The sequence below is a fragment of the Alosa pseudoharengus genome, unplaced genomic scaffold (genome assembly GCF_046254945.1).
Source record: "Alosa pseudoharengus isolate Yale_2024_CS ecotype anadromous, Long Island Sound unplaced genomic scaffold, YU_APseudo_1.1 YU_APseudo_1.1_scf_8, whole genome shotgun sequence".
Taxonomy (NCBI): domain Eukaryota; kingdom Metazoa; phylum Chordata; class Actinopteri; order Clupeiformes; family Clupeidae; genus Alosa; species Alosa pseudoharengus.
Genome location: NW_027468870.1, coordinates 38,730,714 through 38,754,170, shown reverse-complemented (window position 1 = coordinate 38,754,170; position 23,457 = coordinate 38,730,714). Strand labels below are relative to the sequence as shown.

The 23,457-nt window shown below is 41.9% G+C and overlaps 2 protein-coding genes across 3 annotated transcripts in view; both read right to left on the bottom strand.

Annotated features, from left to right (window-relative positions):
* The window catches only part of arhgef12b (Rho guanine nucleotide exchange factor (GEF) 12b), a 51,438-nt gene extending 33,984 nt beyond the window's left edge, over nucleotides 1–17,454 (bottom strand). For both annotated transcript variants that reach the window (XM_076274709.1, XM_076274710.1), the window contains exon 1: nucleotides 15,953–17,454. In XM_076274709.1, coding sequence (XP_076130824.1) covers nucleotides 15,953–15,984 — 32 coding nt within the window. In that variant the 5' untranslated portion in view covers nucleotides 15,985–17,454. The remainder of the gene's footprint in view (nucleotides 1–15,952) is intronic.
* A 2,958-nt stretch (nucleotides 17,455–20,412) lies between these two features.
* Nucleotides 20,413–22,415, bottom strand: tlcd5b (TLC domain containing 5b). The gene is made up of 2 exons (XM_076274999.1): nucleotides 22,220–22,415; nucleotides 20,413–20,942 (listed from the first exon to the last, which is right to left on the bottom strand). Exons 1-2 carry the CDS (start codon nucleotides 22,413–22,415, stop codon nucleotides 20,413–20,415), a joined length of 726 nt encoding a protein of 241 aa, XP_076131114.1.
* Between the last annotated feature and the right edge of the window lie 1,042 nt (nucleotides 22,416–23,457).

Sequence of the window (23,457 nt, the reverse complement as noted above, 5' to 3'; positions counted from 1 at the left end):
AGCCCGATCGTAGCCCCGCCCACAAACTTTGAGGTGCGAAATTCAGTCTGGACTTGTTCCATTGAGAAACAACTATGCCCGAACCAATGCGATTAGAACCAATCAAATTGTTTGGGCGGGCTTTGTACAGTGATGACAGATGAGCAACAGTGCCTCGACCATCACGTCACCTGAGCACACTTTGGTTGATTTTGTTAGCAACAAAAATGCTGTTGCTAGAAGCTAGATATTTAGATTTCACTATTGTGTGTTGTACAAGATATTGACAGCGCAATAACTTTTAAAACGACCAGAAAACAATGTTAAGGCATTTGTGCAGAAGAAGGATGATTCGAGGTTTGAGTGTTCTTCCTACAGGATTCACGGTAAGCTATTTCATTGCTTTGATTGGTTAGGACTATCCAATTGGGTGCAGAGGCATTTTCCCCCTGTATCAGTTGAAGCACGCCACATAATCATGTCCCAATGGAGCAGTATCAGACTCAAATTCTGAATTGAGTATGATGACGTCAGGCCAGGTGGCTGCGACAGTATAAACAACAGTGCAACAGTTAGGCATGTGGTATTCCATAGCCAGTTTGGGCACAGATGCACTTCATGTTAAATCCTATGTGCTACCACAGTGATTCATCGAAACCTCGACTTATTTTGAGTGTCCTCAAACGTATCAAAATATTCAAGTGAATATTTAGTAGCCTTGTTGTTCAAATTCCATGACTAAACAGACACAATGTTGTGCTTTCTTGATATAATCTATAGGCAAAAGCATTTAGAATGACATGGTTTCCTCAAGACCATGGAGGATGCAGAGGGCCTTTGGAGTTATTTGAGGTGAACGCTTCCCTGGGGATGCCCAGTCTAAACTGCAGCATTGGCATCAACTCAACGTCTCTGATTCTTAACTTGGACCAACAACCACAGGATGTTATCAAATCCCTTCACCCACAACAACAGCAGCACCTCAGAGCTATTGACCAAGACAACACAACGGGCACGATACGGGGAGAGGGTCCATGAGCATGAGTATTAGCGCCATCAGCTAATGGCTGTACAGTTGCACCACACATGGGCCTCTACAGAGACAAACACAGATAATGGCTGTACAGTTGCACCACACATAGGCCTCTACAGAGACAAACACAGCTAATGGCTGTACAGTTGCACCACACATGGGCCTCTACAGAGACAAAAACAGATAATGGCTGTACAGTTGCACCACACATAGGCCTCTACAGAGACAAACACAGCTAATGGCTGTACAGTTGCACCACACATGGGCCTCAGAGACAAACACATCTAATGGCTGTACAGTTGCACCACACATGGGCCTCTACAGAGACAAACACATATGTAAACGTGCACAGCTCCCATAGGGAGAGGAGTCCAATCAGTTCCAAAGCAGACATAACAAACCGCACAGTGTGCCTCAAGTACATCCATGTTCTTCTGCACATAAATATCAGGCTACAGTCATGTACAGTATGCTAGTGTTCATAACCATATCTACAAGTGCTGTGAGTGAACAGCTTTACACCTTTACACTAACAGAGCCAATGTAAACGGTTAGGCTCTCGAGGAAGCACAGCACATATAAAGACAGAAAATGCCTGTACTGTAATTCCGCCTATACAGTAAGGTAAATGGCTGCAGTCATCCGCAGTAGATGCTTACCATAACGGTCCGCTAATGCACTTAAAAGTGCCCACGTTTACTAAACACACTCCTCGTTTTCGTCGCTAGTAAATCACGAAATCACAAGCCTGGTTAGTCATGCCCTCGGCCACCACCACACAGCCAATGCCGTGGTCACTTGGGTGTCAGTGTGGATCATGGTTAGAGATTAGGATTCCTGACCTCTCCTCCTGCCCTGGGGCTCCACGCTGATCTCGGTGCTCTCGGCCTTTCTCCTCCCCGGGTGTGAATGTCAGGTTGAATATGTCTCGCCACTACAAAAGCCAGACTCACTGAATCACTACATAAGGAACTCTTTCAAAAAAAAAATCTCAGGAAGTCACCAGGAACACGCATGAAGAATCAGTCTTCAGTCAGAAGGTAACACACAGGTAGCATGGTAGATGCAGAGGGAATCTAGCTGACCACTTTAACAAATACTTCAAAATCACTGCTGCAGACTGCTCTACATGCGGCCACTACAGAGGTCAAGGATGAAAAAGCATGGTAAAGGCATGATAATAATAATAATAATAATAATAAGCTTTATTTGTATAGCACCTTTCATACACAGAATGCAGCTCAAAGTGCTTTACATTTGGAGCATTTGATGATGACTTCTGTATATAGCCCATCGAACACTGGTATCTGAGCCACTAGCCATCAGAGAGGACAAGAGGACTGCACCCTCTACGGGACCCCACTCCATAAAATACAATCATTATTTTGAGTGATCAAAGACAACAAAGCCCAAAGAAGGAAGTAACTGTAACGTCACAGGTAAGAAGGTTGTAAAACCAAGGAGGATTGGCTTTTTGTGAGGCGGGTCAAAAATCTCCCTGGCATTCCTTTTAGTCAGCAGCAGTGCCACTACATCTGGATCTAAACTAGGACCACCACCACTTGACCATTTGTATCTACACATTTATCTACCATCAATATTGACAAACAATATCAAGACAAGAGTCTTTCAGGGTGATAACGAATCAAAAGTTGACCAGGTCTTTTTTATTTGCATAAAGTGTTTACTTGTGATTTCTGGACTACATTGCAGTTTTCCCGTCTTGTCAGTCAGCTGTGTGCATAAGACGCTTGTTGGGCTTGTGTTTACACTACTGGAACACAGGGACATGGGCTTGAGCAGCACACTGGCAGCTTATGATGTGCTTCACTTCCATGTTGTTTTCTAAAGGCTGGAACTGCCAACAAGCCCACAGAAGTGCTTATCCCTCTTGATACATGAAAACATTCTACAAGTGCACAGGGAAATGATGACAACACCCGTCCAAAGCAAATGTGGTCAGTTATGTCACCAGGACATTCCAACCTTTGATGATATCTGATTTAGTTAGAATTTAGTTTTTTAAAATGTGGTATGAATTTGGTGTACTGTGTATGTACAGTGGTTTAGTCAGTTCCAGACACTTTAGGAAGCATGAGTTCATGTGAATATTCATCATGACAGTACCACCTCTTCAGGGGTATTTTTAAAAAAAAAAGAAAACAATACAAACATTTATTTATTAACATTTATTCACTCTTCTAACTGTCCATCAATGCAGAAGTTTCTAGTTCTTTCCTTTCAAGATGATGCTGGATGTATTGAATGCATTTAACCAGCCTAACAGCATGTTTGGTTCTGATCAGCTGGCTGCAGCTGCTCTATATTTGAGTTAAGACCAATGGCAGCTGTTTTTATAAACATCTTTCTACTGAAACCTATTCCACAATATACATTGCTGATCAGCACTATGACTTTGCACAACACAAATCTTAAGATTAGTTGCAGTTACAATTACAAGACAGTGTACCTTCCACAACATAAAGACCAGTGTGCTTCATTATTGAGTTCACAGAATGCAAACAATTACAGTCACTGATAATGGGGATATCTATTTCATAGGTCCAGTCCAAATCCTTCAAAGCCCATCCCAACACTGGCCCATTGTGAGCATGTCAGTGGTGTCAGTATCAGTAGCTTGGCAGCATAGCATGCAATTCTTCACATCGCTTCACAAATCAATACTGCTAACATGCTCCAATTACCTTCACTTATACTTCTGTCCAAATGACTGAACCAATTGGCTTTGTTTAACTACACTGGAAAGCCACCCATTTACTGTGCATGGAAAGCAAACATGACACTGTGTGTACTTCAAAGGTTAGACACGATTCCAGCCACTAACCAACCACCCAATTTAATGCCAAAGCACAGGTGTATATGCTGCTTACAGCCAATAACAATCAAAGAAAAGTCAGAGAAAATCTTTATAAATGTTGACAACACTTACACTGTGTTGTACAGAGATACAGGCAATAGTATACTGTGGTAGTAGCCTTGAGGCCAAAGGACAAGTACTGCAACATATCCAACAACCAACAAAAATATCTCTGCAAGGGATTTCACCATTTAAAAGTATAGTGCCAAGCTGTGCCCAATACAAATTTTCTTTGAGCACAGCATCCGTACATTTGATACTGCGTCAAATTGTCTTAAAATATTTTGGATGAATAGACTTTTTACTGCCGTGTAACACAAAATATCAATGTTTAAGAGCATTTACAAGGCACTGTGTGACTAACATAAGAGTCTGGGAGAAATCTGGAAAAATCTAATGCATTTTGTATTTTTTCGATGCCAAACAAAAGGATGGCTCTTGACTTGAGGGAGTATCCATGTTCACAGCTTGCAAAACTCTTTCGACAGTAACTGCACTCTGCACCACTTAGTCAGCTAATTGCAGATTTATTGTAAACACTGCAAGGCCATAATCCCCAGTCACCAGGCTGTGTCCTTGCCAAATGCAAAACAAAAAATGCTCGTCTTAGTGCTTAAAGAGGTACCTAATGCACTCTTCTTCTACAGCAGCTCTCCATTGGCTCAGGCAATCTGTAAATAGCAACAATAATATGACGAAGTGAAATCTGATTCACTTTATCATTTTATTCAGAATGACTCGTGAGCCAGATTCTCCCAATCGTGGCCTGAAGAGAATCCCAAATGGAGCCAATAAAATAGATGAAGAAAAGCCACCTAACCATTCATCTTCACATCTTCATTACATGCTTCACAAGAAGCTGCTCACACTGCCAACACATTACCTCACATCACCACCATCTTTGACAGCCTTGAGGTTTACATGGGGCGATTTTTTTCAGCAATGTTGCCCGGCAATAACGTGACAGGTTTCCAATGTTCTGATTGGATGACTGCAACAAGTTGCCTGCCGATGATTCACCTTCTCCAGATGAAAATGTCTTGCCCAATATCAGTGGGAAAGTGCCCAAATAACATCGGTCAGTAACACTGCCTGGCAACATCGCTAAAAAAATGTTACCCTGTGAATCATCGCCTTCAGAGTCATTCACATGGATATCCAAACCACAGAATTTATTTACTGTTTAATGGACAATGTTCAGAATGTACATATCAATCTTTCAATGCATGGTGTTAAGGATGGAAACAAAATCCGGAATCAAGTTATGATAACTATATAAAAGCACTACTTTTTCCCACCAAAAGTTAAACAGTGTTCCCCAATGAGAGAGCAAACAGTGAATGTGGAGAGGTATGTACAGACCCTCAAAAGGGAACTAATGTGGAGGCAAACTACATTCAGGACCTAGAGGTCATTTTGGAAATTTAACCTTTTCAAAGGAATTCGGCCATCTGTGAAATGTGTACTCTGAGGTAGGCTGTAAAATATACTCCAAAGAACACAAGTGCAAGAGCTCACACTATTTCAGGTCACCATTGTCCAACACTTGGGATATTAAGTGCTCCTACAGCCTCATGCTCAGGGAGTGTCCAGTCCTCTATTTATAGGCACTTGATTACAAAAAGGGAAAAAAGCACAACAATATGCTCATGTCTCAAATGCCAAAAACACCAGAGCATTCCTCAGGGATGATTCATGTTCTGCCTTGCGCATCAGCCAGACCTTAAGAGCCAATCACTGTACACCCTGACAGATGCATCTCCCTACATCATAAACACCACTACATACACAACTCCTTAACCATGATTTCTTTTCTGGTTTCTTCTCTATAACAGCCACCAAAGTCTTTGAGAGGGATAGACAATGGTTTGCCTGGACACTGCTATTGTTCCCGTCAATACTGAGGTGCTGTGACTATGATATCTTCAGGACCAGATATCAGAGCTTATTGTTCAGTGTCCCTACTGGTGTCTGTGGATGATCGATTCTATCATTAAACAGTCGTTACACTGGCCCGATTGCTCTTGTGGAGGTACATTTGTGCACTTTGTTCAGAGAACAACAACCAAAAGCCTGGGCTCAGCAGTTGCCTTTGTCATCACTCACTTAGACTGAGCCTATGGCAGACATTTCAATGGTCGTCTAAACAGCTGGCGCCTATTCAGGTGTGGGAAAAACAGCACACACATACACACAGGCAGTGACACACACATATAGGGTAGTCAGCACACATCATTAAACTTGTGTGTCTGATATGCCCCTACAGCACACATTCATTGATGGAATTGTTTTGTTTGGCACTCCTTTAAATCCCCTCACCGATCTGGGGCAATTCCATATATCTAATGACAATAAAAACATGGCTAGAGCAAAAATGTCCCAGATCTGAATACAACCTGTTGTGTGTCTGTCCCAGTTATGTACCTGGAATGTAGAATGACCCCTTTAGAACTCCACGGAGCTTTTTACAAATGGTCTATAGATCCATAAGCAATCCCCTTGGCATGTGGCACAATATCATTCAAAAATGTGTTTGCATATAATGTGCTTTGGTATGATTAAAATGTGTGCACTCCATAGCATAAAGAGCAAATGGAACACATGAATCCATGGCTTCCAGCTATGGATGCACTGAATTAATGAATGAATTCCTAATATGTAATATTTTATTATTTATACCAAAAACTGTAAATGTAGAAACCGATTTACGCACCAAACTATTCTCTCTTGCCAAAATGGTTTGAGCTTCCAATTTGTGGTTATCACATAGCAGGTCAACATTTGTAGCTTTCTTGCAGCCACAGCACCGTGCTGATTTGGCAATGGTCTGCTGCAGCAGGAAGTTGTACTGCAGGCGAGGCAGGGTGGGGCAGCTCGGCCTGCCTTATCTCGCTCGCGGCCAGATGTTCCCAGCTGTGCAGCCTGGGCGATAGCCATCAGGCCGCGCGTCCTGTTGAGACTCGCTCCACTGGGCTGGAGAGATGCGGGACAGGAGAGGCCGTGGAGGAGGGGGGCTGGAGCAGGACTGCAGGTCTGGTAGGCTAGCAGTTAGTCAGCATGCCGAGTCATCACGCTGGTGGGCTTAACCATCACACACAGAGACCTTTTCCCACCCGCACACACCTTCACCTCCACCTCCACCTCCACCTTCACCTCCACCTCCACCTCCACCTCCACCTCCACCTTCACCTTCACCTCCACCTCCACCTCCACCTCCACCTCCACCTCCACCTCCACCTTCACCTTCACCTTCACCTTCACCTTCACCTTCGCATCCCGCAGATTAGGCCAAAAATCATAATCACCATTATTTTGGTCAAAATTGTAATCACGGTTATCGAGCAATTATTAGCCATTATTCATGAGGGTCTCCACAGGGTCTTTGAAATGTGTTTCATAATCCATTGGGACTGAAGGAGCAAACAAGTGTTAGTGATGTAATGGTAGCGTTATCCTCCATGTTATCCTCATGCACTAGTAGAAGCTAATAGACAAGCTGTATCATGCTGATTTAAAAAACAGGCGTGTTCTAACGTTAGATTAGCCAACTTATCATAAGTTCTCTGAGTAATTTGGTCACCTCGATTGACGGTGATAGTAACAAACTTGGCAGAGAATGCGCTAGTTACAATTTGTATTTATTAAATTGAAAATCCCATTACCCAAAAAAGGTTAATTTCTAGAAAAAAAAAACAGCCGCCCAAAATGATCGAATCTTTCACAAAGTATCGCACAAGCGATCATTGCCCATCACAGACAAGAAGGTCCTTATTCAAAATGTCACTTTTGAATGCTTTTGGAATAACCAACAGCGTGTCACTGAAGGATTTTCAGGAGCAAAGACAGAGACATGCTATTCAATAGAAATGATGTGTTAGCATAACCCTGCATCGACAACATACTTAAGAACTCAGCAGCTGTTAAACTAGAGTCCACCAGCTATTGTACACAGGAATGTGTCAGCTATGACACCAGAGAATTCAGCAGCTACTGTCTGACAGAAGATTTCATCAGCCAGAGTGATGAAGAATTCAGTGGCAACAACGTTGCGCTGGTATGTTTACCTTGGCCCCCTCGGCCTGCCTGACCCTACACAACCCCCTCAACCCTTACAGCTGGCCTTAGCATTGCTGATCTAAATGGCCATTCAGAGCTTTGCATTTGAACAGCTGGTTTTTCCACATTCTTTATGCTTCCACCACATTTGTCAGGAAGCGCTGAAAATGCAGCGGGAAGGAGAGACTGAGTCATCAGTCTCCTATAACATTCACTCTTGAGCTGCAATACTACCAAAGTGAGCCAAGAGGGCGGCGACACCAATTCTTGCCCCGAAGAGTAAGAACTGACTGACAAACACACACACACACACACACACACACACACACACACACACACACACACACACACACACACACACACACACACACACCTACCCAAACCCAATGCACATGGAGGCATTCCTCTAGTGGGTTTTAGTGTTGTATTCAGAGAAGGGCCCTCATGGCAGCAGCGTGTGTATGTGTGTGTGTGTGTGTGTGTGTGTGTGTGTGTGCACCGGCAGCACGCAGAGATAAGAGTGGGTCAACAGAGCCGATGGTCAGGCTGTCCTGAGGAAGTCATTTTTGTTCCCCTTCAACCACCACACTGCTGGCAGGGCAGGATGGGAAAGCTGCGGCACATAACTGGCAGTTGCTATGGAGATGCAGCTGGGAAAGTCAAAGGGCCGGTCACGTGTGGGGCGCATGAGGCACTGCTGTGCTGCTATAGGCCAACAACGCCACGAGCACTCAAGGCTCCAAAACCACGCCGGCCAGGCAGGAGCCCATTTCCTCTTTTTTCATGAGAGGTCTCTCTATCTTTCAGTCTCCCCCTTAAAGTGGCACTTCCTGTGGGACTGACCGCTGGGGACCAGCGACCACTGTTCCGTGTACATCAGCTTAAAGTATGTTCTGGACGCTCTAGTTTTTTTGTTTTTTTTGTTTTCGAACACACTCTGATGTGCATCCAGTGTCTTCTCAGTCACTACAGCACAGTTTAGCCGAGCTAGTTATAGCCTGGTTAGATGATTAGACTGGACTACTGCGTTTACATGCTGGATGGGAATCAAAGGGGAGGGGAATTATTGACCGAGGTGTGCATGTTTTACTCCGCTATGCTAGATGGCGTAGATCATCTAGATCAGGGGTGGGCAAACTGCGGCCCGCGGGCCGGATCCGGCCCGCCAAGCACTTTCATCCGGCCCTCCGAGCATTTCATTTGGTTATCAGGCTGCTCGCTATTTTTTTCCTGCGATAGAGACACTCTCCTTAGAGAACATTATGTCAATGTCAAAACATCATGTTAAACTAAGTTAACTCTTAGTTATCTCCTTTGCAGCAGATCTAACGTGAACATTATGCGATCCATTTAATTGGGAACGCGTCTGCACTCACGAGAGGGAGAGAGAGCCGCAGGTTCCAGCTGGCTTGTCATTGTTGATAATTGATATCTCCTTCTTATAAGAAAGTTTTAAAAGGAAATCATGAAGGCAACAGTAGTTCCCACTACTGACCATTTAAAAACTGTGAGAGGGCCCAGCTGTAGGTACTAGCCATAGCGGAGCAGGCAGAAGATCATTGAGAAATAAACGTGAATTAAAGCGACTGCCTTAAAGCGACAGTGCACAATTTATACATTTGTTAAACAGCATAAAATTATCAGCATTTTTAAGCAATTCATATTTTAAAACAAATACGTTTCATACTAAATTATAGGCTATAAAAAAAATATTTTTTTTTGTGTGTGTCATGGGGGGGCGGGTGGGGGGGGGGGTTTGTGCGGCCCGCCGGCCAGTTTTCAAAACCCAATGTGGCCCTTGAGCCAAAAAGTTTGCCCACCCCTGATCTAGATGCTCCACTCCCCGTTCAAAAACATCAAACCATTCCATATTAGCTTGATTAGCTTGCTCACTAGCGAATTTTGCATCATCAGTGTAACTAGTTAAATACTTGATATTACTTGAATGTTCGTATGGACATTCTGGGGGATGTTAATTCATATATGTATGAAATATGGTGCAACTTATGAGTATGTAGCGTTGTGGCATAAGGCTTAAAGGTGCTCTAAGCGATGTTACGTGGTTTCTAAGCTAAAACTTTTTGTCACATACAGCAAACATCACCTCACCATCCGCTAGCTGCCTGTGCGCTGTAAACAGCCCAGGCCCCAAAAATGGCAACAAAAACAATCTGCTCCAGCCTGGACCATAAAAACATAACAAACTATTCCAGCCAATCACCAACGAGATACAAGTTAAGGAGAGTTTCAATTGCACGGGAGGAAGGGGGGGGGTGTAGCTTGAGTCAGATCGAGATGCTTGAGTAACTCAAGCTATTTTGAAATTATGTAGGTGTGTTAGTCGGACTCAAATATCGTTGATTTCCTCCGATTTCAGTCGGACTAACATGTTTACATGCATTTAAAAACTTGGTTTGGGTCGGACTAACACAATAATTCTGTTTTTTTTCAAGTATCATGTAAACACACTGAGTGTTTTTGTGCATTTGGGGAATACCATTATTTCTATTATTTCACTTCTGACTAACTGAGGAATAACATAGGTGGTGGATAGACTAATGACATATCGATTTGCAACAAAACGTTATTTATAACAATCATAATTTATATTTATATAACCATGCATAACTAAAAGAAATTAACATCAGAGCATATTACATATTTACCACCACATTAATTATAGTACAGAAAATTCCATCATTTTTCAGTGACCAGTGTCAAGGCAATCCGGAAGGGCCTTCTGTTTATTTACTTCTGTTTACCAAGATCGCAACTGATACCCTACTGTGCCTACTGGAAAACTGAAAGCATCCTACTTATAGAAGTTCACAAATAGACAGTGAATATTTTCAAAACAGGTCTCAAGGACCCATTCATAATAATTAATTTGTGAATGCCATCCCAATGTGTTGATTGAGATACGATTAGTGGGCTACATTGAGCGTGAGAAACAAGTGAACAAATGACTAATGACATCCAACCCCCAAGCACATTAGCAGGGTAGTACTTTTGCAAATGAATTCCATTACCAGCAAGAGTGCCTAACTGGCCTTAATTGTCACTGCTGGCAGAACTGTGATATCCTGTCACTTCCTGTTCAGCCATGGCCCTTCCCCTCACTCCCTAGTTTTTAAACTCAAGAGTGCAGAGAGAGAGAGGGAGAGACAATCCTCTCTTGAGTGACTCTGCCATTTGGAGCTGAGGGGCATCAGTTAAATCTCAGACAAATCAATTACGGTCACACACTCACACGACAGACTCCCCTGTGCATTGCAGTCGTTTGCACACAGCAGCGTAGCGGCGTTCATTTATCAAGCGTGCGGATGGTCATTTTTTTCCACAAGGCTGTTTGTCGGGGTGTGGCCCTCCACTGGTTAGCGCTTCTGCTCTGTTCTGTTCTGTCTGCAGAGCAAGCCAAGGCATGCACCAGGCCAGGCAGACAGTGGGGAGAGGGGGGAAGCGCAGTGGAAAGAGTGAAAAGCACTCAAACCATATGGTTGCTGTTGTTTCAGTTCACAGGTAGTTTCACAACATTGTACACTTTGAACGGAGATTCAAATTCACTTAATGTGTGCACATGAACACACACACTGTTATATACTTCACTACACTACACTACACTCTACACATAGAAGGGGGATATGCTGACTTGGACTGCTGATCATCAGCTGACCAAACAGACAAAATCGTGACTTATCTTTGAGATTCAGAGGGGGTATTAAGACAATAGAACATTATTCAAGAACATCAGCTGCAACTTGCAATCTAAAAAATAAAACCATTCCAAATACAGCACTTCATTTGGATATAACTGTGCAATTTGTCAAACTATTTCATACTAAGTTAACAACAATTAAAAGTAGTTTCATGAGGAACCAACCAAAAGGCTATTAGATGCATACTAAGACCAAAAATATGTAAGAAACCAGGAGGTGTTTCCCCTTTGGCTCTGTGTCAGCAGTTCCCACATGCATTGATAAAAGGCCATCGGCAGATAGCCTACTACTTCATAACAATCCATAACCTCTGATAACCATGCTTCACAATTCATAACCTCTCACAATCTGATTCTGTGACACATCAGAAGAACCACATTAAGGCCCATTTGTATGTTGAAAAGCTCTGGTTTATGTCTGTATTGTTATCCTTTAGGAAGGAAGGACATCCATCGGTGCAGCAGGAAGATGATTATATCGTGCTGTATCTCGTGCAACGTAAGGATGAGCTAATAAATCTCACTTAGCCGCTTAAGCATGGCTCTTGTGGTTCACGGCCCAATTTATAAGCAGGTAGTGTGAGAAAGGGCCACAATAACCACCAATAAACAGCCATGAATCCGAACACCTACTTCATCTGTAAAATAAACTTCCTCACGTGAAATTTCAACTTCTGAATTCAAAGAATCACAGTTTTGCACACCACTTTGAAAGTGCATTAATGCAGGTTTTACAACTATGCTTTTGCAGACCATCTAGACTTTACAGCATCATTAAATATGTGTTCATGACATGTGGTCATGTGAAGACCAGACAGACACACCGGTCAGTCCAACTAGCCAACCAGTCTTTTCACTATGCAGTTTTGTGATGACCCAGGCCTAAAATGTATGAAACTGTGTAGAAACAACTACAGCATGACATTGCCAAAGATATGACCAAAATCCATTTGTCACCAAGCTAACTATCAGTGACAATTATTCTGTTGTTGCTGTTGGCAATGCAAGGCTGTTGGCTTTTAGTATGTTAACTCGTTAGTTCTAGATGAAAACACCATACTATTGCTTTAATTACAATTATTATGCTGAGCTTGACAACATCTGCTGAGTGCATAATTGACACAAATTATCTTGAACGAACACATCCAAAGTCCAACAACTGGCTCTACGGTCAGTCCACCAGCGGCCAGTCTCTTCACTTTCCCATCATGCATTACTCATGGCCTGTAGCCTGTCAGGAAAGGCTGGTGGCCTGGCCGGGCTGACAGACATTGTTTATCAGTGATGTCACCACTTCCCAAGCGGGCCTCGGGGGTAAAAAATACACAGATCAGCGAAACACTGTGACAAAGAGCAAAGAGCAAGCTACAAGCCCCCGCCGCCTCCACACAGCTCATGCTACACACTCCACGCTTATGCTACTTTCCTCCATCTCTGGGCTGATTTCACTGAGTTGGACACGGTGCTGCCACACAAAGTGGTGGAGAGAAATGTCTCATGGAGTTGTATGTTAATGAACTGTAGTGGTCAATTGCCTCCTTCAACTATATGTCTTAATAATTAACCTACTTTAAGTTTGGGAGTAAACCACAATGGCTCAAATGCTCATTAGCCTGGTGTGCGCTGTTATCTTTCCTGTGCCATTTCCGTACACCTGTCATCTATGAATAGATCACAAAACTGAATTGTGGGAAACGGTGGTCTACAACTTCGTGTACTATACATTCAAAGCATGTTTATATCATAAAACGTCTTGTAAGGAACCAATAACTCATTGCAACATTAGGAATAATAGGAATATGGTATTTGCGAGAGAGAACAAAGCAGGCTTGTGCCACACAGCAACATAAGACGCCTTCTCAGCGTGGATTCACATATGGCCCTCTCATAATGCCTTACTATGGTAAACAGACAACCATTTCAAATGAATGTGCCCTATGGCATCTCTGGACAGAAATGGGGAATAGCACCACTGACCAATACTCTTCAGTAGTGGGATTGTTCTATTTCTACTGTGAGCTCTAGTCACTGATGATATTCTAGATTCTGAGGTTCTGAAAAGATGTTAGGTGTCCACTTAAGGGCACTCACACAAAGAAGTAGTACAATAATCACAGAAACAAGCTCATTCAAACTGATCCTGAAACTGTGCATAAACAAGTATTATGGTACACCACTACGGAGTCTAATTAAGTAACCATGCCTTTCATTTAGAGGATCTGAGGACTTGCATATTTGTCTCACCAGTTCATTGTGTATGCTCCTTAAGTATAATTCAATGTGAAAGCCAAGTCATGCCCATAGTAGGGCTGCAATAGTTAATCAATTAGTTGTCAACTATGAAATTAATTACCATCATTTGTGTCATTTTTTAAGAAAAATACCTAAAAATTCTATGATTGCAGCTTCTTTATATTTTCAGCTTACTTACTCGTCTATGACAGTAAACTAAATATATTTGCTGTTTAGACAAAACAAGGTATTTCAGGTGATAATGTTGGGCTGTCGGAAACACTGCTAAAGTGTTTTCACTATTTTCTAACATTTTATCAGTCAAACAACTAATCAATTAATCAAAAGGAAAACACAGCAATCTCACTGAATGAACTACAACAGTTTTGCAACCATTATTAATGAACATATACAGTACACTAGTCAGAAATCACTGTGCGTCACAAGAAATCACTAGCACTATTTTAAGTTGATCGAATAGTCATGTCATCACCAATTTTTTGAAGAGTGCCTGTAACTCTGTCTTCCCCGCTAATAATGTAATGCTCACAGAGATGTGCATGCACAGCAGTAATATGAGCAGATAATGGGCAGACTGTGCTGCTCAGTGAGCTCTAACTGGTCAGCAACTGCAGTGGACTGTTCCACAGTGGCTTCCCTCTCCACCAAGAGTGGGTGAATTTAGACTGGGAGCTCACCTTTGGCCCACTGCTGGTGGTGACACTTGTCCCAAAACAATACAGCTACACCAGGGCATAAACACCTCATTAATAAACATATGAGGGACACCCTCTGTATACAAATGTATGGTAGTAATCACAGCATTCAGAACAGATCATAACATACTGTTCAAATGAAATTCTGCACTTATTAACTAAGCCACTGGAGCATTTTTGGTGTTTCCTGTGCTTGCCTGACTTCCTGTGTCCATAGGGGGTTCAATCACTGTCCAGAGTATGTGAAGGTATTCATCAAGACAGTTGAGGCCACACTTGCTATGCTACTCCAACATCAAGGCAAACAGCAAATTCTTCTGAATAAAATGTCACATCACTTAGGGATAATCCCTGTTACATAATTCTCTCAAAACCCATAATGGAAAGTGAAAATAATTACATGTGCATCCTCTGTTGGATATTTTGGTTCATTTTATAAATTATTTTATAAAATTCCCTTCATTCACTCTCCAAACCACCAGCAATACAAGTTTAACTCAAATGTGTGAAAATATACCAACAATCAACTTTACTAAAGCATAGATGTCTCTGGTATCTTATGCCTAGTGAGGCATCTCTGTACTCTGCATGGTTCCTTCCTTCATTTTTTTTAAGTCACTAATGGCCTTTCTTCACATTCATCACATGCTTTGCCACTCTGCCAACGCCGATACCATGTACGCCTATCTGCTCAGCAAGTCTACTCCAACCTGTCTAACTATAGGCACATAAATATATTAAGGCCTACATCAACACTCTCCCTCTGCAAGCCTATTATCAAATCTTCCAAAATAAGAGTGTGTCTCATAAACGTATTAACCAAAATACATACAGTATATGTGTGTAATGAGCTAGAACTCTAGTGGAAGAGGTAGGCTACACTTCTTAGCACTATTGAACTGCACTTTTGAGCACCAGGCTACTGAATACTGTGGAAAATTATTTTGGCCTCTATTGCCAACGGATGGCATCCATGCAGGAGGGTACAGGGCCATCTGTTTTGGTGAGCAATTCCCAAATCTGACCACAGGAATTACCTTGCCCAGAGCACCACAACTTCAGTACACTACAACATACACTGTTATTTGACAGAACAGCAGATCCTGCTCTGGGGGTCAAGCTAAACCAATCTAAATCAAATGTCAGCTCTCATGAGAAACCCATCATTAATAGCCTTGTTACATTTTGGCATCAAAGCCTATTGGTCTTATTAGCCATAGCAGTTATAGGCTACCCATGCTGGGGACATATAGGCTACTTAGGAATCGTTAGATAGACCCTCAAAGAAAAGCAAGGCAATACATATTTTGAAAAAGGTGTTGAAAACATGCGTAAGCATTTACCTCTCAGTTATCGTGGACTGTATGCCACTCATTGGGCTTTCGTTTAATTTCTTCAGCCTTTATCCAACTATCATTTTAATGTGCACAATCTCCCTCGTACGTCGGAAAATTGGTGCTCCTTGGTGTCCAACCAATACGTTTCGACACGAATGGTGATACTGGCAATTGTCTACGATAGCTTATTCCACTGTATCGTCTTCGGCCAGTTCCAGAATTCTATCTTTACGCTTCTTCTCACAAGACAGGAAATTGTTGGTTGAAGAAAACGATGGTAAATGTTACCACATACAGTAGTCCTGTATAGAAAAATATGCTGAATAGTTTTGAACATGGAGAACTGAATAACTTATGCAACCATAGTTAATATGTCGAAGAACTGTCAAATACTTCCAAAAAGGCTGCAATCAAAACATATTCAAGTGAAAATAAGAAGCTTCTTCGCCCGAAAACTAGAAATATTTGCTAGCTAACAGCGCCCAGGCCTATTGTTAATTTGTTTCCAGCTACAGTGTAGCCTATAATTGACGGTTTCACCTTTTTTCTGGGTAGAGTCCTCGCAACTCTCAACCTTCAGTCAAAAAAAAAGACTAAAAGTATTTTGCTGTCCAAATGTCACTCGCATTTATTTCGTGTCAATGACCACATTTCTCTTCAGATATGTTCCCATCTCTCACGGAGTTTCCAGTAATAGTAATTATTCCAAACACGTTTGTAGTCCGATTTCCGAAAAAGTTTTGTAGCCTACAACTGCGGAAGCCTGTAAAAGTTCTAGGCCTACTCCTTCAATATTAACATTCTAACACGTAAATTGCACATCTTTCGTCACAATCTATACGTGGTATTTTCATTAAGCCTACACAGGCCTCTTGAGGTGAACACTAGATGGAAAATACTTAACAAAACACCACTTTGCCGCTGTGCTATCCGGAGTTATAATGTTTAAGGTGTTCCTTGGGGTAAGATATGTTAGGCTACATGTTACCCATTTGTGATTCCTCAGTGCAATTCCATCGACCAGAATTGGCTACTCTTCTGTGAGAGAATTTCGGGAGAAAACTTCCGAATCCTTTGATGTCAACTGAGCAGAGTTTGTTCGAAAGCTATCTTGATGTCCAGATTCAAAGGATATTTTTCCGGCACATTTGATCCCACACAGGAAATAATCGATGTATCTTAAATGTCCAATACATGTTAACTCCAAGAGATTTGTGAATGCATTGATGGCTGAAAACTTCAAGCTTAGTCATTTAGTCGAGTCCTTCCCCTCCTTGTCTCCATGTTTTTCCCCAAATCCAGCAGTTTTGTCGTATTGTCTTTACTCTGGAAAATACACCAATTTGAAATAGCGAAAAATAAAAATCATTGAGAGTAAAGGATTACTTTGACACTACTGCCAAATTTTCATCGCTCACTACGTTACCGCTTTGGGAAGATTTAAAACCAAAATAATTCCTGACTTTGAGTCAATTACATCCCTAGATTCCTACGCTTTGCTGACATTTCTCCCTGCCGAGGTATCCCTCCGCCGAAAAAAAAATCACAGTCCCGGACTCTAGGGCCACAGGATGCTATAGGAGGGACACTGCAGTCTGTGTTACCCTAAAACCTCACTAGACAGCGGACACCCTGAGATATGTTTTTTAAAGATGCCCTACTGTTGAACAAACATAGAGATAAAAAGGGACCCCAAAATTGTTCTTGTTGGTTATCAACCATTAGGTCTACAACAGGCTGTTGTTATAATGTGGTTATATTTTTAATTAATTCTAGGCTTCTACATGCATCACAAAAGTTGATTTCTGCCCTTAAAACAACATTTGTAACATCTCAAATGCACTATCCATAGGCCTAATACACAATAGCCAGCAAACAAGCATAGTGAAAGACATTCATGCAGTTCACAGTGCGACATCATATTTTGTTAACATTGTCTTGCTAACAGATAGTCTGGACATAATAAAAAGCAAATAATATCAAAATAATAAATATTAGTAGTAGGATATGTGTGTGACAAATGTCAGAGGTAAACCAAAGGTGCTGTAAGCCTACGAAAGTTAGGTTACAAACACTTACTTTTAAACTTTTACAGTTACATTATATCCATATTGTACCATACATTTAAATAACTAAAGCATTTAGTGTTGATCAGAGGTATGCAAGTGTATTCAAGCAGTTAAGAAGTTTAACAAAAATGATCTGCTACGTTTATACGGTGACGATGAAAAGAGAAGACGCAGAAGTGGCGTCTCGTCTTCATTTTTTTATTCGCGTTTAGACGAGCATTCTCAGGGGGGAATCTTTGTTATGAAGACGCAAGAGTAGGCTATGTGATATTCGATTGGGTATGCATTCCAGACCGCTGGGTGGTGGTGTGATAGAACCCCGGTACGTCACGCGCAGATATTCTAATTTGACAGTTTAGCCAGAGAGGTAATCAAGGATCTTTGGTTTAGCCAGAGCCCGTCTACGGAGAGCCTTGCCACTCCGTATTAAGTCCCATTGTACCGAATTTTGGTTGCAGTTCCACCAGAGTTCCACTGGGGGCGATCGCCATGAGTGCAGAATGAATGGGAGTCAATGGAGCTAGACGGCTAAATTTGCCTCTTTCACCTGATTGTCGTTGACAAATCTCAGATTTGATTGTAGTTTGTATAACTTCAACATGGGTTATAGGTCAAAAGTTGAATGAACGAGTACTTATGTCCTTTTGATTTCTTACAGGTTGGGTCGTTGTTGCCCATAACACGCTAGCATTGTGCTAATGAATGACGTCATTGACACGTTTGAAAGGCTTTTTAGAACAATTAAGTGACGTTAAAAAATATAATACTCAACCAAGTGTATTTTCTTTGCCTCCCCTTTCGAAAACAATATTCAAATTACTTGGAAAAAAATTATATCCCGAGAAAAGTGGATTTTGAGGGGTACAGCTCCATAGACCTCCATGCATTCTGCACTCGTGGACGAGCGCCCTCATGTGGAACCACAGAAGGAACTGCAACCAGTTCAGAACAGTTTAGAAACCGGAAGTTTTCCGAGAGTGGCAGTTCTCCCCTTATTAGACATTCTCTGGTTTAGCCGTTTAGACGGAGACGCAACCCGGGTCGTAGGGTTGTCACCTGTCCAGGATTTTCCTGATTGTCCAGGATTTTCATGGTCTGTCCAGGAAAATAAAAATAAAAATCCTGGACACTCGGATGTCCCGGATTTTTGTACATGATGCGCAAAATGTATATTTCAGTTTAATTGAAGCGTGCCTACGTCCATAAACGTATGCACAGCCTTATTGGCTCTACACAAATGACGTAGCATAACATGGGTGGTGGTGGTGGGGGCACGCACCGTGGAGGTTCATTAGAAATGGTAAGGTGGAGACGGAGAGTGTGTGGGACAAGGAGAGACAGAGAAAGGATCCACATAAGCAAAAAAGCAGAACCTAATTATGTATTCCCCCTTTTTTCTCAATACTGCCCCCAGGTGTCCACAACTAAAAACTGTTGAAAATATAACAAAATAATAAAGGTCTGCTATTAAATAAAGCAATTAACTAAACAAATAACTAGAAATTGTCATTCTTACTAATTTTAGCTATACAATTGTCGTTTAGAATGACGGTTTTTATCTTGGGTTAGATGTGCGAAAGGCGCCGTTGCTTACAAACAAAAAGGTCGATTGGATGGTCAAAATGTCCAGGATTTTTGTCAGACACTCTACACTCTGGAAGGAGTCTTCAGATTTTTGCGTCTTCAAGCCCCGATGGCGGGGTCGCCGTGTAAACGAAAGGCACTTATGATAAAATATTTTGTCGTCTTCCTTCGCAATCGTTCTCGTATAAACGGCCCCACATTGTCTTCCATACTGATTCCATCCATACTCTGTATTAGCTCTGTATACTCTGTATTCCATTAGCTGTAGTGGATAGCCTATACTGTGATGTAGCCTAGTAGTTAGCTGTAGTGGGTGTACTGTAATCAACCCCAAATGTAAATACATAGGCTATCCTTGCCTATTTTAAGTGGGTATAGTGAGATGGTGATGCTTTTTAAGTGGGTATACTGCGTAGTCCTGCGTATCATGTAGACTACACCACTGAGCCTACCTCCAGTGTGTATAAAGCACTTGACAATCATTGTTGAAATCATACAACAGTAATAAATACAACTTCAGAGATGTCTGATTAAATAAGCTATGGCTGCATCTGAATACCCATACTAGTTTAGGCCTACTATACAGTTGTAGGTCAGCTGAATACTCAGTAGACATTGACAGCCTACTAACACAGTGTCCAATGGTCACTCACATATTTACTATAACAATTGCCTGAGAAATGAGAGGAATTCCATGTTAGCTAGTTGGTGATATCAGTCGTCTTTTTCCATTTCAATGAATATCAGCACTCTGTCGTTCATTTCATTAGGGAGCCACTTAGGTGTGATTGGATGGCCATTTTAAGGTCGGAGCTAATTCTGATGAGCCTTTCCATTTACACTGTTCTGTATGCAGCGCTCCTGCCAGCGTCTGTATTTACCGCAACTTTTCCGGAAGGCAAAGCGGGTGATGTCCACCATGAAGATCCAGGACAGTGTGTAGATGGCCACCCCTCCCGCCTTTATAACCAACTTAGTTCGGGCGGACGTAATCACTGCGACGAGGAGGATGCTGCCGACGCCAATGCGCACTAGGCCAAAGAGTAAAATGAACAAGAGGTCAACGGCGTCTCCTGCCAGGCTGTCATACTGGCCAGCACGCTTCAGGAACCACCTCGCCTGCAGGAGGGGATTGGTGATCTCACTCCCAAAGATTACGGCACAGCTCTCTGTGCCGGACTCCCCGAGACCCAGGGTCAGCAGCATACCCAGCACGCTCAGAATGTGATGGGCAAGCATCACAGGGCCCTCTGTTCGGAAGTACATGCACCAGCCCATGTCAAAAATGAAGTAACCCAGACTGATAAGCACGGCCAAGACCTGCAGGGGCGTATTCTCTGCACCTGTGGAAATAAAAGACAGCAGAAAAACAGGGTTGATCAGATCTTTACTGCACAGCACTAACAAAAAGATATGTTAGCTCATGCATGCATTAAGCAATGAGTGAAAATGTCAACAGAATGTTATCTGCAAATCAGATTTATTTAATAGAAAATAGAACATACCGGTAGGTAACATGCCAAATGTTGAAACTATTTTACTATTTTAATGAAAAATATAAGATAATTTTGAGTTTGACGGGATTGGAGCAGCAAAATGCTGGAAAACTTGTGCAATGCTAAAGAAAACACAAGGCGGGAACATTTCACAGCTAATTAGGTTAAATGGCAACATGACTGCATATAAGAAAAGCATCCCAGAGAGGCAGAGTCTCCCAGAAGTAAAGTCGGGTAGGTATTCACCAGTCTGTGAAAAACTGCTTAATTTGTTTAAAAAATTAAACAAATTAAGAATAATGCTCCTCAAGGTAAAATTTGGGGACTTCATCATCTAGTACATATTATCATTAAAATATTCAGAGAATCCTGAGAAATCTCTGTAAGCAATGGACAGGACTGATAAACAATATTGAATGGCCGTGATCTTTGAGGTCTCAGGTGGCACTGCATTAAAAACAGACCTGAATCTGTAATGAAAATCATTGTATGGGCTCAGGAAAACTTCGAATAACCACTGTCTATGAGCACAGTTTTATGCTCTATCTACAAATGTTGGTTAAAACTACCATGCAAAGGGAAAAAAAAAACATATCTAAAAATGATCCAGACATGCTGCCATCTGGTCTCTCTCTAAAGAGTAGAGGGATGATCCAACTTGTTACAAGTGCACAGTTCAGGCGCATTAGTTCCAATGGCATGGGCAACTTGTACATCTACAAAGGTGCAGTTAATGCTGAATGATACGTGAAACGTGTTGCTGGCATCAAAACAAATAATACAATTTCTGTTTCAATAATTAATATATTGTCTTTGCGCTGTTCTCAATTAAATATTAATTGTTTTATTGTTCGAATATTAATAATATTCTGTTTTTAATTCACACCCCCAACATTTTTAGAAAAGGGGTTGTTTATATGGTGCTATGATGCTATGATTGTTCAGAGCATAATGGTAAATATTGTGGCACCTAGGCCAATATGAATCTATGCTAGGTATCCTCTGGAGCACAGTCACTTTTCTGTACTAAGTCTTAAACATGTACAAGCACTAGGTATCTGTACCCAATAGACTCACGGAGAATGTATGGAGAGTTAGAATATTCAGTGGCATTGGAATCTCACCTACATGTGTGAAGGGCCAAGGCCCATCAATGAAGGCAATATAAGCGGTCAGTAAAACTATGAGGATGCCATGGAAAAGAGTAACAAGTCTGCAGTTCCACTCGTAGCCCCGTTGAGTGTTAACGTAGCAAATGAAGACATACACACAGATCCAGCCAATAAGGCTGCAGCTGAACCCCACCACCAACAGTGCCATTCCCATGCTGTTGAACCAAAACAAGACATAATAATTCAAGTCAGTGTTGCAATAAACATCACAAAAGAACAGTTTATGTGTATTACAGTACATGTAACATGCGCTTATACAGGCATGATTTATGGTTAAATCTCAGGCTGAAATGTGCTGTCGCTCTAAACCAAATTACTTGCAATACTTTGTCACACACCACTGCTACACATACCATAAATTGATATACAAATGTGTATTTGTCAAGAATATTGCATCAACAAAAGAATCAATGCAAATGTATTTTTTACCTTACATCTCAAGCTGTAAACACTGGCATCCAGACTCAGCATGTCAGGTCTAACTTCTCATGTCTGTCGATAGGCCTAGATTAATCTTGTTTCATAGCAAGAATGTCCTTATAATATCCCTGTCGCGGTGGCCTCATACAGCATACAGCATGGTCTCACTTTTTCCATTGCAACAGACAGTGCAATCTGCTATTCACCTACATCCCTTCTTCCCCTGGTCTCAAGCAGCTTTAGCCTCTTATCAGATTAAAGTCTCTTTACTCCTGATATACTTCGACTACAGGGTCGGAGTAACATAGCACCACCTCACTTGGGTCAACAACTTGACTGTGGATTTTGCCATCTTGAGCCTCAAATTGATTTTATATGTATTCATTTAGCAGACACTGTTGTCCAAAGTGAATCACATATGTCAACTATATTACAAGGGATTACATTGTCCCCGGAGCAACTTGGGGTTAAGTGCCTTGCTCAAGGGCACAACGGTGGAAGCCAGGAATTGAACTTTAAGGCTACTGCTCACTAGCCCAGCTCCTTAACCACTACACTACCCCCAACACTTGAACAGACAAGCCTGTGACTAGTTTCAGACTAGCCTCTAGAGCCATGAACACCAAGTCCACCAATCTTTTCTAATCTTATAGGCCTGTACTGAGTCTAACCACACTGCAGTTAATGACAAGCTTCTAACCCGCATGTTGCCTCATTGTCAAGTGTAACCAGTCTGGTAAATTACCTTTCCCATATTCAGTATAGAAATA